General features: G+C 44.9%; 1 protein-coding gene across 4 annotated transcripts in view; it reads left to right on the top strand.

Annotated features, from left to right (window-relative positions):
- Positions 1-5,217: 5,217 nt before the first annotated feature.
- The window catches only part of ZDHHC14 (zDHHC palmitoyltransferase 14), a 65,236-nt gene continuing 50,968 nt past the window's right edge, over positions 5,218-19,485 (top strand). For 3 of the 4 annotated variants that reach the window (XM_082215274.1, XM_082215273.1, XM_082215271.1), the window contains exon 1: positions 5,218-7,535. In XM_082215274.1, the coding sequence (XP_082071400.1) occupies positions 7,282-7,535 (254 nt within the window). In that variant the 5' untranslated portion in view covers positions 5,218-7,281. The remainder of the gene's footprint in view (positions 7,536-19,485) is intronic. The other variant, XM_082215272.1, reaches the window with a different exon arrangement.

Here is a 19,485-nt window from a genome sequence, read left to right as displayed (position 1 = left end):
GCTTCTGACAGAGCCATAGGGGCGGTGCTTCTTCTGCAGCCGGGGAAGGAGGGGTCAGAGTGGCGACCGTGTGCCTTCTTTTCGCGAAAGCTGAACAAATCTGAGAGAAACTACACGGTGCACGACCGGGAACTTCTTGCTATTTATGAGGCCTTCCGGAGATGGAGGCACCTACTAATTGGTGCACAACAGAAGGTGCAAGTGTGCACGGACCATAAGAATCTAGAGTATTGGAGAACTGCGCGAGTGCTCAACCAAAGGCAGTTGAGATGGGCCCAGGAGTTCTCCAAATTTAACTTTGAGATTTGTTACGTACCAGGCCCGGAGAACGTTAGGGCGGACGCTCTCTCACGCAAGCCTGAATATTTGGAGGGAGAGGGTGCACCCGAAGAGACCCATGTTATTCCCGAGGACCGCTGGGTGTGTGGGGCGGCTTTGGTGGGGCAAAGGGAACTGGTAGAGGGAACGGTGCAGGATGAATACGCCCAGGACAAACTCAGGGGTCTCAGGAGGGAGGGAGACAAACCCAGGGGTTTTGAGGAGAGAAACGGGGCGTTGTATTACAAGGGAGCGTTATACATACCTGAAGGGGAATTGAGGGAAAAGGTACTCAAGCAACTGCACGATAGCCCCACAGCAGGGCATTTTGGGCAACACAAAACCATGTGGCTGGTTACCAGGGAATTCTGGTGGCCCAAGGTCAGGGAAGATGTGCGTGAATATGTGAGAGGGTGTGACCGATGTCAACGAGCCAAGGGGGAGAGGCGGGCACCGGCAGGTTTATTAGAACCACTACCCACGCCGGAAAGACCATGGGAGGCAGTGGCAATAGATTTCATGACTGATCTGCCCAGGTCCAAAGGGAAGACAGCCATTATGGTTGTGGTAGACCTGTTAACCAAGATGGCCCACTTTATAGCCTGCTCACCTGCGGTCACAGCAGAAGAAACCGCTAGATTGTTTGTGGAAAATGTGTTTAGGTTGCATGGTGCCCCCTTGAGGGTGGTTTCGGACCGAGGGAAACAATTTACTTCCAGGTTCTGGAGGAAGCTCATGAGCTTATTGCATGTAGAGGTGAATTTTTCCACTGCCCGTCATCCAGAAACCAATGGGCAGGCGGAAAGAGCTAATGGTGTCCTCCAGCAATATTTGAGGTGTTATGTGAATGACAGAGAGAATGATTGGGTGGAGAAGCTGGCGTTGGCAGAATTTGCCTATAACAATGCAGAGAACGTGTCCACGGGGATGAGCCCTTTTTTGGCCAATCACGGGTGTCATCCCCGAGCCTTCCCAGGGGGGGAGGGGGAGAACTGGAGCGTTCCTGCCGCAGAACAGTTCGTTGAAGAAATGGAAGCGATCCATCGCCAGCTCCAACTTAATTTAAACAGGGCGAAGGAGGAATATAAGAGGCAGGCAGACAAAACCAGAAGGGAAGGGGAAAGCATTAGGGTGGGGGACCAGGTGTGGCTGTCCACCCAAGGGTTACCATTTAAAGGAGGTTGTAAGAAGTTAAGACCCAAAAGACTGGGCCCATTTGAAGTCACGCAACAGGTCAACCCAGTGGCTTTCAGACTCCGGTTACCGAACCACATGAAGTTGCACCCAGTGTTCCACAGATCATTGCTGTCACCGTATACAGGGGACAGAGAGGGGAGGGTCAATAGGGGACCAGCTATGGAGGAAAAAGAACACAGCTACCATGTAGCGGAGATTCTCGATTCTAGGTGGAGGGGAGAGCAAGTAGAGTATTTGGTAATGTGGGAAGGGGAGCCGGAGTCGGAAAACACCTGGGTCAGGGCAGAGGATGTAGATGACGAGGTTTTGATTGAAACTTTTCATCAGAGATTCCCTAGAAAACCCCAGCCAGTGGCGAGGTTCCGGAGGGAATACTTCGCCACCACCGACGACGAAGAAGAGTTGGAGGGGTTCGCTGATTCCGAGGTGGAGGAGGATTCAGCGAGTCGGAACGAAGACCGATGGAGGGAATTGTTCGAGACGTCTGAAGATGAAGAGGATTCTTTTAGGGGTTTCAGCTCCTCACCGCCCAGAGGAGAAAGTAGGGGCGGGGGAGAGGGGGGCCCTGGAGGGGAGGTGGATGTCAGGGAACTGACATCGGAGGAAAGGGAAGTGGTAAGGCTCCCAGAGACTGGGAGAGAGTCAACAGCCAAAGCAGGGACCAGCAGGGGGAGCGCGGGGTCTCTGGAGGAGGATCTCAGTAATGCTGAGAGAGACGCAGCAGCCCAGGCAGGAAGCAGCAGGGGAGAGAAAGGGGTGAGAGACACTTCGAGCGAAAATAGCGGGGAGGTGTCAGAAGCAACTGCAGGGAGACCCATACTTCGCCGGAAGCTGCCACGTCGTGAGTCCAGGAGACGCGTTTCCGTTAAGGAACTTCTTTGCTGGAAGCGCTTCCGCAGACAGCCACTGTCAGACTCTACTAGTGACTAGAGCAGACATGTCTGAGGAGCTCTGTCACACACAGAGGTTTGTGGGGTCGCACAAACTCTGAAGGGGCACAATTTTAAGCACAAGCAGCTAACCATCCCCTGACAATAGGATACACCTCTTATATACACTACAGAAGTCACATGGAAATTCCTACCTTGTCTGCCAGCAACCACACCACAGGTGTGATAAAAAGCAACCTTTCAATTAGAACTTAAACAGCACATAAGATTTTACTTTAGGCTGGATATATTATCTTATGGAATTCCCTCATGCTGCAAAACATTTAGTTCAGGGGAAAGGGCTAACTGAATAGGAAGGTGCTAATCTAGTACTAAATTTTGCAGCACAGGATGAAAAGGAGGATATTTTACCACCTTCCCTTGCCTGTACAGAATGGAATAGTTGCAAGAAGGGAAATGGGGTCAAAGAACAGGAAACTCTTGGTAAATATCCCCTTAACTTATTTTCATACCCATCCCAGGATGTTTTAGGTTGCTAGGGGCTTTTCCTGCTATGCAGCTGGGGAAGAGGGAATTAATAAGGATTGGAGAAAGCGCTTTTCCTCTGATCCTATTATATCCCCTCCCTGCAAGCCAGGCAGCAGAAGCACCTGGCATCATTGGGTGACCCTGACAGGGTCCACGGCTGCTTATGCCTGCTATGAGTCTCCCACTTGGCCCCTTTCCAGGGCCTGGGTTTATGAAGTGGGAGTAGCAGACAGCTGGGAAACCACTGTTTCAAATAACACGCAATGCCCCCATAGTGATGCTATGTCTGGGCATTACAGTGGTACCTTGGTTCTCAAACTTACCGTAATCCATTCTGGACATCTGTTCCAAAACCAAAGTGTTCCAAAACCAAGGCACAGTTTCCCATAGAAAGTAATACAAAATGGATTAATCCGTTCCAGACTTTTAAAAACAACCCCTAAAACAGCAATTTAACATGAATTTTACTATCTAACAAGACCATTAATCCATAAAATGAAAGCAATAATCAATGTACCGTATATAAAATAAATAAAACAGTATTGTAGATGATAAAAATTAAAATTATTATTATTTCCTTACTTGCACTGATAATAGTCATTGTTTGGATGGGGGGCTTTTATCCATTTCCGCAGTCACACAATCAGTCAATCAATCAGTAGCTGAACTGGGATGCACACAGTCACAAAAACAAATTACCGTATTTTTCACTCTATAACACGCACCTGACCATAACACGCACGTAGTTTTTAGAGGAGGAAAATCCGTAGGCATGCCACCCGTAGGCATTCCCTCCATAACACGCACAGACATTTCCCCTTACTTTTTAGGAGGAAACAAGTGAGTGTTATGGTGCAAAAAATACGGTAACTGAAAAAGCCTCAAAACAAAAAATGCAAAATAAATAGCAAAAACAAAAGCACCAAATATAATTCCAAATATGACCTTAGATCACTGCAATCGGAAACGGAAGGCTTGAATTACAATGGGGAACGCAAATTAGCAGCACAACAAGAAACACAGGGGGACTCAAAACGGAGCATGTTCGGCTTCCGGAAAAATGTTCAAAAACCAGAACACCTACTTCCGGTTTTGCAGTGTTCGGGTTCCATGTTGTTTGTGAACTAAGCTGTTCGAAAACCAAGGTACCACTGTATAGGTAATTACTGAGACGGGTGCCTTGCAGCCACCCAGCACAGTAGTGCATCTGCTTGTGGTAAGCCTAGGGCAGGAGGAGGGGCGTCCACTGAGGAAGGAGAAGACTCCACCAGAAAGCACTTTTCTTATAGCATCCTGGACTAGAAGGGAGATTAGGGCCAGAATATATACACCTCATGGCATACACCCCCCAATTTCCTGCCCCACGCCCTCCCACATACCCTGAAATGCACTGCACTGCTTGGGTTCAAAGCTAAAGAAACAGATTCCTCCAGGGGGCTGTTGAGACCATAGGTTTATTGCACGCACTATAAATAGGACTAGACTCCGGTCCGGCCAGAGACATTTTGGCACCTGAGGCGGACTCCAAAATGGTGCCATGCTCCCCACCACAGAATATCTACATCAGGAACAAGGTGGGGAGAGAAAGATTGACATTGGGATCTGCTGCCCTAGTGGATTCTGCCACCTGAGGCAGTCACCTCACCTTGCCTCTTGTGTGGGCTGGTCCCAATTGGACTGCTTACTGAACTGCTGATTATTGGGATAAACGTTATGCACAATTGTGCTATCGGGAAGAGAGGGGATCCCAATAATTTAACACACAAACACCATTTTTTCCCCAGGACCCCAACTAACATATTAAATGCTAGTCTATCAGAAGGCGAACGCAAATAATACTGCAATATCGTCATTAATAGTAACACAGTATTATAATATGTATATTCCAGATGAATTGTTTATTTTTACAAAAAACACTCCTCCCCGCTCCTCTGCTTCCTACCCCGCTCCCCTTTTTCTTTAAATTGCTGCTGCTGAACTCTCTCCGTTTCCGTTCCCAGCTCAGAATTCACCGCCCTCGCGATTATTTACATCAGTAGACAATCGTAGAGGGCGAGGAAAGGGGGGAGACCCTGGGACTTGTAGTTCTTCCCCGTTTCCTCTTCGGCTAACCTCACTTCCCCTTATGGAAGCTGTTTTTGTTTTAACATCTATGTAGTCTGGTTACACGCGGAATGCAAGCACTGGACTACATTTCCCAGATGGCCGTGCGCTCGAGAGTGGGAGAGAGAGGGAGGCGGGAGATGGACCTTGAGCCTTCTTCCTCTTGAGGCAGGAGAACATTGGAGGGTGGTGGGGGAATCTCCGTTTTCGCGCCGTCGCGTGGTCGGGAGTCGGGACCCAGCGCAGGGCGCGGGGGGAGCTTGGAGGAAGAGAGTGAAAACAATAAGGGCAGCGGGAGCACAAGCCAGCCGTTCCCGCTGCCGCCGCTTGGGGTTGGCGAGAGGAGGCATCGCCGCCGGCTGCCGAGAGGAAAGCGGGCTGGGAGGCGACGGGGAGAGACCCTGAGAGACCGCGAGCGACCTCGGCGCGCTGCCGCTGCTGCTGCGTGGCTTGTGGGCGGCGGAGGACGAGGCAGGGAGCACCGGGGAGACGGAGCGAGGCGAACAAAGGCTGCCCGCCTTGCCCGGCGAAGGGACCGGAGGACCGCAGGCAGAACTGGGCGACCTTCCCTGGCCGAGAGGGAGCCCCGTGAGGCGGACGCTCAACGGGCAGAGTTCCCCGCTGCCTTCCAGCCATGAGACGGAAGAGCAAATCCCGAGGAGGGGCTTCTGGCGGCTGGTGCTCGCTCTGCCGCGGCTCTCAGTGAACCCTTGGCGAGGAGGCTTCTTCCAGGAACGGTTCGAGCCAAAGAAATCTCTCCCTGCTGCTGCTTCTGACCCGTGTAAACGAAGTGACTCCTGGTTCTCCTCAGCAGCAGCGGGAGGAGAAGAAACGGCGCTGAGAGAAGCGCGTGTGAGGGCGGCTATTTTATAACCGTGCCTCCCTCTTCCTTTCCCTCCCTCCTTTCGCCTGCCTTTGCCAAGCAGCCTCCATCGCTTTTGAACGGGGGCGCGTGGATGTCGGGAGGCGGGGGGGGAAGCGGGTGCTGTCGCCGCCGGGCGCTGTTTTCGGGTCGCTTCTCTCCCACACGCTGCTCCCGGCGATGAAAAGCGGGATCCAGGAAGCTGCTTCTGCTTGGTCTGGCTGCTGGGGATAAATAAACCCAGATAGAGTGGGAGGTGGAAAGTGAAGCACCCGCCGCTCTTTTTCTTGCTATCTGGCTCTGTTCAAGTGGAAGGCAGCGTTGGGGTTGTGAGGGGGTCGTGGACAGCTTTAGGTCCGACGACAGTTTGAAGGGAGCCGGGCAGGTGGGTGGGCTGCCAGCCCGATACCTTCTGGAACGGGAGACGAATCTTGGATGGCTTCACTATCTGACTAATTCCTGTATCGAAGCTGGAATGAGTTTCAGAGAGCAACTCCTTTATTTGCTTATATAAAAGCCTGGAAGTCTCAATAAGTGCGACCGAAGGAAGAAAAGCGGAAGGGATTTATAATATAAACATTTTATTTGCATCTCTTTCCCCTGAAATCAAGTTGTTTTTTTCTGGAGGAAAGGGAGGGTGAACTGGATATTTGTTGGCAAATAGAAATGAAGGCTGGCTTTTAAAATGTCATGTATTATTTTTCCTCTGGCAATGGATATTGATCACCACATTTCTGTTGTGTTCCAAAAACTTTCTTTTCTATAGTGAGAGCAAAGAGGAACTAATAGTCTTTTGTTGTCATTCAGAGCAACGGCCAGAAAAATACAGGCAGCTTACAGAGTCTAGGGGAAAATTGGATATTATGGATGGTTTCTCAACTGCTGGTTTTGGATTTGGATATATGTGTTTGGAACAATTAATAGGAATTTTAATTTTTGTAAAATGATCTGCATAAAGGATCTTAACAAACTTATATGAAAGGAATCTACTTGGTTACAAAACACTCTTAACCATTTTTAACCAAGACATGCTTAAGGATGTGGATTTGATGTAAAAACTGAGCAGCTTGTTAAACAAAAGGAACAATGCTTCAAAATCCTTTTAAAGCGCTATTTCTTCGACAGTTGATTTATATTTTAGCTGTTTCTAGTTCCCATTTCCTTGTATGATTACATACTTTTAAGGAACTGTTTTGAACTGTTTCATTTCATTGTGAAGAAAGGATAGACTACTTATGACTTCTGCAATGACAGCTTTGGACACTGAACAGTTAACTGGGTGTTGTATAATGCCCTGATAAACTAAAGTACTAAAAGTGGCTTCAAGGAAACATCTTACCCAAGAGGTGTTTTGGGGGTTACTCCCCTCCTTATTCCTCCTTGATGACTCCAGGAGGTGGTGGAGGAGGGCCCATGAAAGACTGTGAATACAGTCAGATCAGCACTCACAGCTCCTCTTCTCCCATGGAGTCTCCTCACAAGAAAAAGAAAACAACTGCCAAGAGAAAATGGGAGGTTTTCCCTGGAAGAAACAAGTTCTACTGTGATGGAAGGATCATGATGGCTCGTCAGACTGGAGTCTTCTACCTGACCCTTGTTCTTATTTTGGTTACCAGTGGACTGTTCTTCGCATTTGAGTAAGTGGCATTAAAGTTTTCATTTCTTTCCCCCTTTCCATAATGATACAGCTTTTTGAAAAAGGTTCCATTCTGTTCTATAATTACCAAAGATGGTTTGTAGTCTGTAGGCATGGATAAGTGAGTTGTACCTATATCATGACTGATATAGTTATGTTTACAGTATGTTGAGACCTTGAAGCTGAGATTGCTACTATTTTCCACTGCAGCTATATTTAAAACACCCATTCTTTCCTTATGTCCAGCAACTTGGGCTGCTACATATGAATGAGAAGATTAGTTATTCCTGTTTTTTTATTTTTCAAAACTATTACTTGATTGTACTTTTTCACACAGCTTGTACTAAGCTGAACATACTTGCATTTTTAAAAGAAATTTTTAAAAACCTGATTGAGTCTAGCTGAATGATTTTTAGATTACTTTGTCAAATGTTTGCAACAGGCTGTTAAGGAACCAGGTGTTTAGATTTACAGTACATCCAACTATGAACTACATTTTCCTCTTTCTCTGATCAAGTCCTCTGTGTAAAGGTATGTATGTATCAAGTTGTTAGCCTGCCAGTGGATGCAGTCTGTAGAACTGCAGTTTGTACGTGGTAGCATGGTCTGTTCATTATGCTGCTGCTTGGTTTAGTTAGATGAATTTTAAAACCTCATCCAAAAAGTAAACTCTGTATAATTAGGCTAACTAGACATTTCACAACATTCCTCTTCTCAGCTATTGTTCAAACTTCCTTCTTTTTTGTTGTTAGGCAATTCTTCCTTTAAAAAAAGAAAAGTAAAGTATAAATCCACCTGTTCATCATAAATACCTTACTCACTTCCCTGTTTGAGAGGTGAAGGATATTGCTTCTGACTTTGCTCAGTCTTTGTTAGCTTTGAAGTCTTCTCCTCACCCCACAGCATCTAGTATTTGCAACTATGTGAGTTTGGTATTTAAAAAAAGAAAGGGAAAAAAAACCTGTAACTGAGCAAGAAGTAGCGTATAAATATGAGATACGTACAATAAGCCTGTGTGATGAAAGTGATCAAGGAGCACTCGTGTACACACCCTTTATTGCTTCCCCTGTGGCTCATGCCTAGTTATGCTGTGGTGTCTTAAAGTTATGCTCATGGAAGGCTAGTTGGGCTTCCTATACATATCTAGTTTGCCACTGTGAGAACTGGGTGCTGGACAAGATGAACTGTTGGCCTGATCCAGGAGACCCTCCTTATGTTATTAAGTGGACCTTTTAATGTACAGTGCAGTTTAGCATCCTATGGAGAAATTGTGTAAATTATGAATCCTGAGGGAAATGTTATTTGATAATCTGTTTAGCAGATAAGTTTTTTTGAACTGAGTCATGATCCATTCTTCCATGCACTGAAAACAGTGGAGCCTACTTTTGCATATAAACACACATGATTGCGCTAAAGTATTTTTTTGTGCTTGGGGACAATTTTTTTCACAAGGGCAGGTTTTGGGTCAAGCCACTGAAGACATGGTGTGTTTACATGATCCATTTCTCATTGAAAGAAAGAGCTTCTGTTTCTGGTTAGTTTATATAAGTATGAATTAGATAAGGGGTTTTGTGGTCCATGGACCACCAGTGATATGTGAACTTCATTCAGCTGGTTTATGGCATGTCCACCTTAAAATTTAATATTTATTTTTTAGTGGTATCTTCATTGTTTCTTTTATTTCTTATACTGTATTTTATTGAATTACAATTCAAATTCTATGAAATGCAAATTACAATACAATAAGATACAACTTTAGAAATGAAAGAACCAATAAAAATACCATTAAAAGCATTATAGTTGCTATGGCATGTAGAAAAATAATTAAGTATGGTAATCTGCTAAGACCACCAGCAGTTTTCAAGCTGTCTGTGGCAGCGGGCAAGGAGAAATTGGGAACCACTGAACTAAATGCTGATCTGATCTTCAAAGGGCGAAATAGAGGCTGAAAGAGATTCTTGGTGAAATTAGACTTTCTTACATCTCCAGATACTTGTTCATATACACTTGGTAAGTTATCATCTTTGATTTGTAGAAGTTGAAAGAGTTCCTTAGAGAAGCATAACTGCAAATCTGCATAAGTAGATGGGGTTGGTGTTTGTTTTTTTGTACCTACATATTTAAAATATGATGCTTGATACAGCACTGGAAGCTTTTGTCCATGTAAATGGGTGTTATTGTTGGGAGACCATATTGTTTCCATACAAAGTAGGAGGATAGATACCATGCCCAGTAATTTCACCTGCTGGAAGCATTTTCAGGACTCACTTTAAAAGTTCTAAAGCAAAATGTTAGATCTTGTCCTTACCTGTCAGTGGGTATGACATATATTGAAAGAGGCTAATCAGAAGTGAAGTAGATTACAAATAACCTGCATAAGAATAAAATGGTACAGCAGCTCTGGGTATTTCTGCCTCTTCCTGATGGCTAAAGAACAAAACATGTTTTGAGACAATAATCATGTGATAATCAATTTGTTGCAAATGCCCTATATACAGAAAGCAAAACACTGTTGCTCTACTTTTGATCTGATGTCATAAGTTTGGCAGTTATTTTTATCAGCCTAATAGGCTGTCATTTATTGAGCTGCAATTTAATTTGAATTAGGCATATTAGAACCTAAAATCTTCTCAAACCACATCACATAAGTAACTTATTTCTATTCTACATACTTGTGCAAGACTCCATAGGTTTTTGTGTATTTGTACACTCTGCTTGCTATTATCAAGAACTTTTTGCAACAAATACGCAGGCGCATGCTGCTAATTTTTCATAAGAGACACCATTTAACACGGGCATAATCTGTTATTGGTTTACTTTATTACATAATATTTAATTAAATAATATTAAATATTAAACAATCTGCAGGTGTTTCCCTTTATTTTTAATACAAAATACAAAAAGCTGTGCAGCTGTAATTAAGTGCATGCATGTGGTGAAAATTCTCCTGAGCGCTATTTGTGTGTAATTGTATAGCTTGTACAGTGGTACCTCGGGTTACAGACACTTCAGGTTATAGATGCTTCAGGTTACATACTCCGCTAACCCAGAAATAGTACCTTGGGTTAAGAACTTTGCTTCAGGATGAGAACAGAAATCTCGTGGCGGTGGCAGCAGGAAGCCCCATTAGCTAAAGTGGTACCTCAGATTAAGAACAGTTTCAGGTTAAGAACGGACCTCCAGAACAAATTAAGTTCTTAGCCCGAAGTACCACTGTAGTGGCTTACAAGGAGGTATATATTGCCATATAGCATACCAAGCAGATGTTAGGGTTCTTTTTGATAGGATATGGTGGATATGCTTTAGAATTGTGGACATGTAATAATTAGTATTATTAAGTTTAAGGCTCTCAAAGCATGTGTCTCACAATGTAAATTATATTCTTATTCTGCAGAAAGAAATCTAATGCTCTAAAGCAGTTTTTTTTTTGGTCTCATGTGCTCTAGTAGAATGCATATGTCCCAGAAGATTCAGTCAGAAGCAATAGTCTTTTGCTCTGCCCTTAGCAACAGCATGAGGAATCAGCATCTTGAGCTATTATTACATGAAATGCTTGAGTATGGAATGTTGAAATCTTGTGTATATGCAAATGCACAAAACTGGCACAAAAATGATTCATATGCAGTTTCCCATGGCCTTCTTCATTTTATGGTTTAATAGTTATTAAAGCATACTATCTACAACACAATTTGTAATACTCTTAATAGTATCATTATTTCATCACAATAATTATATATAAATTCAGGATGCAGAACCGAATATGTAATTAGTTTCCCCCCTGCTGCACATACTTTCAGATTTGAATATGCGTGATGATGTGGCAGCTAATTTTTCAGAAAGTTTATAGGGGCCAGTAAAAATACTGAATATTCATGTAGAGTTTGCCAGCCTTAATAAGAAGGTGGGCAGGTCAGGAAGACAGAAATCTTGGATATCATAACAAGTTAAGCTTGTTATATAAAAACAAATGGTTGCTGATCTGGAAGAAACAACCAAATGACAAACAAATGGGTAGATCTTAAGAATCACTCTTGGAAGGAAGTTAATGGGGGAAGGGAACATTTCCACCCCTTCAGGTATCTGTACCTGGTCAGCAGTGTCTCCTGAGGATCTCTGTCTAACACAGTGTTTCCCAACCACTGTTCCGCGGCACACTAGTGTGCCGCGAGATGTTGCCTGGTGTGCCGTGGGAAAAATTAAAAAATTCGAAAGATTTTTTTTTTTAAAAAAGTCAAATTTTCGATTGGGGCGCCGTCACTAGATGACCCCTGGGGTTCCCTCCCTCCCTCCCTCTCTGCGCCTCCCTCCTCCGGGGAGGCCCTTCCTGGCTCTCGGCCAAGGCTTGGCGGCTGCCACTCACTCACTCGCTCGCCCACCCATCCCTCCATCCCTGCACCCGGCCTCTCCCCCTCCGTCCCCGGCGCAGGGGCTGCCGGGATCCTTAGTCCCCTCACCCTTGGGCTCTGCACCCGCGTGGGGTACGCAAACTACGTTTCCCAGCGTGGCCGGGCGGGCCGGGCGTTTTGTTTGAAGCGCTCTTCTCCCGGACATGGAATGAGCGCCGCGGCGGCGGCCGGGCGGGCAGGGGCACTTCCGCGCAGACCCCGCGCAGCCTGCCTGCACCCCCGCGGAGATTGGGTGGCAGGATGGAGCCTGGGGATCCCCGCGGAGGCGGAGCGGCGGAGGCGGAGTCTGCCCCCCAGGTAGCGCTGCGTCGGGGGTTTTTTATTTTTGCAATGCTGCATCCGCGCCGGAGGGGACACATCGGACCGCGGGGAGACCCCTTGGCGGGTGTGCAAGGCAATGCATGCGTGCAGGCGTTGCATGGAGTGCAGTGCAATGCAATGGCAACGCGGCGCCCTGCATGCATGCATGCAACTTCCACCGGCGCTCCGTACTTGGCAGGTGAGGGGGGTCCCCAGTGGGCGGCAGAGAGAGCCGGGAGGGCGAAGGGGAGCCGGGGGGAGCAGCACTGCTCCCCGAGCTGAGCCCGGGGGGAAACTTCGGCGTCGTTGCGCCGGGTGTTTGAAGCAGAGGCTGGCGGGGGCCCCTCACCTGCAAAACCTGGTTGCCTCTCATATATTTCGTGCATTGCATTCATCGCCCGCTTTCTCCTCCAAGGAGCTCCCGGGGGCGCGCGTGGTTCTCCCCGTGTTATCCTCGCAACAACAGCCCTGCGAGGTGGGTCAGGCGAGTGGCCCAAGGGAGCACCCAGGGATTGTCCTGGCCAGGTGGGGTGATTTGAACCCTGCTCTCTGCCCGGTCTTCGTCCTCATTTAGCCCCCACATGTGCATGACTGTGCATGACTGAGGTTTTCCCCCCTCGTCTTGGCTATGGTGTGAGTCTGTGCTGTTAATTAATGGGGTTCTGCCTTCGGAGAAGATGAGCCAGCCCTCAAGGAGGTGATTATGTAATTTGCTAGCAATTCATGTCCCTCCCGGCGTGACGCTGCGCGCTGACGTCACGGGGCTGTAATGGTGGTGTGCCTCGAGATTTTTTTCATGAAACAAGTGTGCCTTTGCCCAAAAAAGGTTGGGAAACACTGGTCTAACATACACAAAGCTCCTGAAAGCAGGTAAAGTTCTCACTTTCAGCTGCTTCCTACTGGGGCAGAGAAAGGCAGACTCCACTCCAACAGATAGAGATTGTTCTTCCCCCACCCTGCCAAATAACTGTTTGGCAGGCTGAGAGGAGCATGTTTTACTTAGGGAGGAAGGCACGCACAGATGACTGTTTCCTTCCTCATTGGAATTGTGCTCTCTTCAGCCTCCAAGCAATGTGATGGTAGGTGGAAGGCATGTTAAGGGATTCACAGCAGGCGTCAGAAAAGACCTGTGAAGTTGCATGAGAGCTGCAGGCCACTACATCTGTCTTAAATGGATCCCTTAGATGCCTGCAGTACATCATTTGATCATGGAAAGATGATTAAAAATTACAAATGTTTCTTACTCCCTTAAAATGTTATGATGGTAGAGTTGGAGTAATTCTGTTACAAAAAATAGTTTTAGGATATTGATTTCCAAATTGCACATTAGGCAAACTAGTTCTCCCCCTTACTTTGTTTCCCCTTATGAGATTGTATCATTAAATTATTTTATTATTATAAAATAGTCCTGTGGAATTCCGTTTCCAATCTGGAATATTTTTCTAAATATGGTCCACCCTCCACTGCAAAATGCTCTGTCACATACTGTTGTGGTTACTTTGGCTATGTTAGATTCTTTAGTGAGTGAAAGTCCTAGCCAGATATTCTAGTTCCTGTTCAGCCCCAGTGAGCATGAGCAATAGTCAGGGATGATGGGAGTTGCAGTCCAGCAATATCTGGAGGGCAGCAGGTTGGAGAAGACTTTATTAGTTGTTGTTTTTAAAGTCATACAGCTTCTTACTAAACAAGCCTGCTACACAAGTGATAATCAGACTATTCCAGTTCCCTCTAATAACCCTGGATCCCTGGTGCTGATGTGGGAAGTAGCCATGTCATCTGCCTGATCTGTTGGTTCCTGGATGCAGGTGATACAGGCTCTCCTAGGCCCAATCTAATTGCATGGAGAACAAGTTGCTTGCATTTGCCTTGAAAACTGTACAGATATAGGTACTTACAGCATGGTAGTGATCTGATTCAGATGTTACAGTCTTCTCCTGGTTGTATATTCTTTTTAAAGCACTGTTTGAGCCACAGTTACCCAGTTGTAATATTATGGGGATTGGTTTAACAAACCACAATATATTCCTTGAAGCTGGGGATGTGTGGGGTGGGGAGAGGGGAATGTATGATCACAAGGCCAATAAACAAAGTTTATTGTGTCTGAACCATGCCAGTACTGTATCTTAAAAGTAGTAATGAAGACTGTAAAGATATAGTCATTGTGTCATTTTGAAATAATACCCCATTGATGTTCTATAAATACGTGATTTCTAGATTACCTTTTTTACTACATACAGTATAGGAAAAACAGTACATTCTAATGACACTTTCTTGTAATGGAAACAATTACAGTGTGAATATTTTATAGCATATACTCAAACATGCCTTTTGAGACATTAGTAGAGACATACTGTACATTAGCAATAGATATTTCCATATCTTTGTTGCTTACCCAGTGGTTCTATGCTCCTAGAAAAGTATATCTTCATCTTGAAAAGATCGGGGCGGGGGGAGCTGCAACAGGACAGTGTCTGGTTTTTTTGCACAAATAATGCAAGAGTATTTTATCTTTTTTGACATTGGCCTACACTATTATTTTCTTCCTAAAGTATAGTTTTTAAAAATCAGAATATTGGTGATATTTTTAATACAGAAGTAAGCTATGCACTTTAGACCAGTGATACAATATTGTTTATAAAGTTGTTTGCATTTTCTGGAAATGATATAGAAATCCTGTTTCTGGGAATTTGGTAGTGAAAGCACCTAGTAGTGATTAGCTGATCGGATATCACAGAGTAAGAAAAGGCAGCTAAGCTCAAAGTGGTAAGCGGAGAACAAGCATGCCTGCATCCCTCCCCCAGTTCATGCACAGAAAGCAGCAGAATAAGAGAAGTAGGGGATCTTAGGAAATGACGGTTGGATCTTGTGAAAGGGAACTGGGGGCAAATGTGTGTTAAACTCTCAAAAGTGCTGTTTAAATACATGTGCTAAAAGAACATTGCATTTGCAAAGTAAAACTATTGCACAAAAGATTCCACTTCTGCATAAATATCTCACTGCATGTCTGATAAGTAAGCGTACAACATTTCCTAGCCTGCAAAAAACGTTATTAGTCTGCTGGGGGCTGGCAGAGGAGAGATGGATAAAATCAATCCACACTTCTGCACTCTGATTGGTTTCTGTGCTGAGCACAGAGGAGAGAGAGAGTGCTCCATCCCTGCACTGCCAGACCTTTCTTCACTTTACATGGAATTGAATACACTTGCTGGCATGCAATTCTTGCCACCTGTGGCTACCATTCTAGTACAGTGGTACCTCGGGTTACATACGCTTCAGGTTACAGACTCCGCTAACGACAGCAGCGGGAGGCCCCATTAGCTAAAGTGGTGCTTCAGGTTAAGAACAGTTTCAGGTTAAGAACGGACCTCTGGAACGAGGTACCACTATACTTAAATACTGTACTTAACCTGAGATACCACTGTACTTAAATACAAAGCCAAGCTGTAATATGTTGAGAAAAGTGTTTACCGTATATACTCGAATATAAGCTGACTTTTTCAGCATATTTTTTATGCTGAAAAAGCTTCCCTCGGCTTATACTCGAGTGAGGCGGGCAGCAGCAGAGGGATGAGCCCTTTCTTGCCACTCGTTCCTCCACCGCCGCCTGCCTCTTGCACGGGAAGGCACAGGAGCCGCAGCTGGGAGAGGCGCTGCGCCGCGCTGCGCCTCTCCCAACCGGACTCCTATGCCTGCTCTTGCAAGTGGCAGAGGGGGTGGCAGAGGGATGAGTGGCCCAAAAGGAGCCCTTTCAGGCTGCTTGTTCTTCCTCTTCCGCTGCCACCACCACCAGGTTTGTGGTGTGAACCGGCTTATACTCGAGTCAATAAGTTTTCCCAGTTTTTTGTCCTAAAAATAGGTGCCTTGGCTTCTATTCGGGTCAGCTTATACTCGGGTATATACAGTATATTCTATCTTTCTGTCATTGACAGGAGTCAATTCACATTAAGAAATGAAGTATTTAAAACAGCTTACAATGGTTGCTGGACACAGCTTTATTTATCCTTATGCATTTGAAACCAATTTTATGTTGCTATCAGTGATTGGGTAAGTGCAAGATAACTGCATCCCTGGAACACGTATGATGTAAGCTTTGTGGAACAATTTGTGCTGATTGCAAAATTTGTGGTATAAATCAGTATCTTGAATTATTTCTAATCCACAACATTAAAACTGAAAAGAGAAATATCAGGCAATGAGGTTGTTTCAGATTTAGGCATATGTTGTTTAGGCATAATGCATTAGAAGAAGAGAAGAAGAGTTTGGATTTGATATCCCGCCTTTCACTCCCCTTCAGGAGTTTCAAAGCGGCCAACATTCTCCTTTCCCTTCCTCCCCCGCAACAAACACTCTGTGAGGTGAGTGGGGCTGAGAGACTTCAAAGAAGTGTGACTGGCCCAAGGTCACCCAGCAGCTGCATGTGGAGGAGCGGAGACGCAAACCCGGTTCCCCAGATTACGAGACTACCGCTCTTAACCACTACACCACACTGGCTCTCAGTGTGCATTAGGCATATTAGCCATGTTAAAATAAGTATGATTCATACTTGGCAATATACATTAGATTCCTAGATACTTAACATTTGTTGTGGAGACATACACATGCACCAGTCACAAAAACAACTTAATAAACTTCTCCATTTATAACTAGCATAGAAAGGATAGATTTCTTGTAAATCTAGAAAATCTTTAATTAAAATACATTTAAAAAAAGGATAGATTTCCTGACAATTCCATTTTTGTCCACAGCTTAGAAGAACACTATTTTTAAAAGGGAGGAAATAAGGATGTCTGGGCCCTGCTTCCTCAGTTAGTAATCCCAAGGAAGGAAAACTTGCAGAATTAAGTCTTGTCACACTGACATCCAAGCATTGACAGGCAATGAAGGGGTGGGCCTTTGCTGTTGCATGGATTGGAACTGGGCAAATTAACACGCTGATCTGTAGCCCAGTCAAGATACTTTCATCAGGAAATGACATCTTCTTGAGGATGTACTCCTGAGCCCTAGATTTTTGTAGAGATGATTCAAATGCATGGATGAGGGACACTTGGATGGTAAGGAGGAAGGCCCCTTAACCATTCCTATTCCAGACAACTCTTGCTGGCAAATGCCTCATTTCTAAGGCTGTTGTTCTCCCAGTTGGATTGGGTTGTGGTTTTGGAGTCCACCTTGAAGAAATGATAAAACATATATGAGGGGGTGGTATTTTGCAGGGGAGGCCTGGTAGGCTATAAGTGCCGTTCTCTTTAGCATTATGAGGGAATTGCTCTTTGATTTGTCCGGTATCTCTCCCATGGTTTCTTCCCTGAAAATGGCTGAGGTTGACTAGCAAAGCACAAACAAGTGGGCAAACTCGAGCTGTTCAGATATCTGAATCAGCCGTGCATGTAGCAAGGTTTGGCCATAACTCTTTATGATTGGATAACTGGATTTGCGGATAAAAAGCTTTCTGATAGAAGCCTCTGCATGTATTTCCTATTCCAATGTAGCCATTCAGCATCCTGAATTTTGTCTTGTTTATTAGCAACTCAGTAACCATAAAAGGAAATGTATGTTCAAACTCCTCTTTCGTAAGGAATGAATAACTGTTCTTGTTTGTAAGCTGCCTTAAGTCCCTCGAGGTAGTGTATATATATATGTGTGTGTTACTGCATGCATATTTACTTAGACATAAATCTTACTGTGCTTAGTGGGACTTACACCCAGGTATGTGTACATAGGATTGCTGCTGTAGTTCCTGAGGATAATCTGTATAGCCCAACTATTATTTTTATGAAACAAGATAACATTGCCTTCTTGAGAATTAGCAACCAGTGTAGCAGCTGCTTACCATGGCTGCAATGTCAATAAAGGGTCATGGGAAGAAATTTATGAGATTTTCTGAATACTAGAAATAACTGCACCGTCCATCCCCCCTCCCCCTCCCTTAAAGGATTGTAGAAATTAAATGTTCATGAATCATACACTTGTAATGTAGAGTTGCTGTATGTTGCACCAGTCTGAACATTTGGGGTATATTCTGTATTCCTTCTTTGCATGTGACTGCAGTGCTCATATGTGCAGGAATCATCTTGGGACTCTTTAGAGTTTACGCTGTGCCTTGTTTCTTTTTCCTTCTTCCCTTGGCCAATGAGGAAGCAGTATGGTAGAAATTTGTGGGGAACTCTTCTTCACATTAACAGTTACTCCAAGCCTTCTGTGTACACCAAATGAGGAAAGTGGGAGGGAGGTAAAGAGTGGAGCTCCTGACATTAGCATGTGTGTTTGTGTTCCTCTGTCCATTGATGCTGTACCCAAAGTCTTGTTTCTTTAGTGTTTTAAGAATGTGCAAGAGGGAGGCTTTATTTTATATTCCTTTTAGTGAGATAGTTCAGATGGTATTCACATTTTAGTGAGATCGTTCAGATGGTATTCACATGCGTGCACCAAAAAGCACTTGAACCGTAGCTTGAAGCTGGTTTTTAAAGCATAGTTTCAGCAAATGATGGTTTGCAGTTACATTTGAACTGAGAAACCGTGTTTGGGATACTGTTCTGTCCTTGCAGATCATGATTTGGGATCAGGATAGCCTCTGGGGATTCCGATTGTAGACAGAGGAAGAGGGAAACCACACAATCCATGATTTGCAAAACAGTAGCAAGGTCAGAACAATTCTGACCCAGAGTGCTCCAAACCAAAGCAGGTGTTTGTCACTCTTGACCTTGGGGGATATTCTCAGCAGTGGAGGCTAGCCTCATCCACCAGGCATCCTGAAGAGAGTGAGAAAATTGTGATCCAATGAGTTCTTCTCCCCCACCCAAAATCTCTTTAGTGGTCAAAGGAGGACTTCCCCTTTGCCATTTTAAGAGTTCCAAGGGAAGGAGGAACTGTGTTCCTGATATGCATATTCAGTAGTACAAGCCCTTGGAGTCCACTTTGATAATGAATGAGGGTAGCACCGCCAGCTCAAAGCAGGTGAGTGGGCAGAAGCTCATCTCAGGCCTCATGTTCAGCTTCAGAGGCACTTGGAAACAGCAAGCAGTCTTGCTGCTACTTAATGCTTCTGAGGCTCAATACTCATGCAGGAACAAGGCCTCCTTCTCCCAAGGAGCAACATGGATGCGTAACATAGGGAGTGACTTCAAAAATTGGCAGGCTGTCAAAGCTAGCCCAAGTTTGAAAACTGTTGACAATTGTTTTCTCTACCATAGATTCTATATGGTAGCAATCTAATGATACTCTTGAGGCCTATTCTCAGTAGTAAACCAT

Source organism: Podarcis vaucheri, assembly GCF_965113315.1.
Source record: "Podarcis vaucheri genome assembly, chromosome: 3".
Classification (NCBI taxonomy): Eukaryota; Metazoa; Chordata; class Lepidosauria; order Squamata; family Lacertidae; genus Podarcis; species Podarcis vaucheri.
Note: the sequence above shows the minus strand (reverse complement) of the source record. Positions and strands in the feature narration are given on the sequence as shown.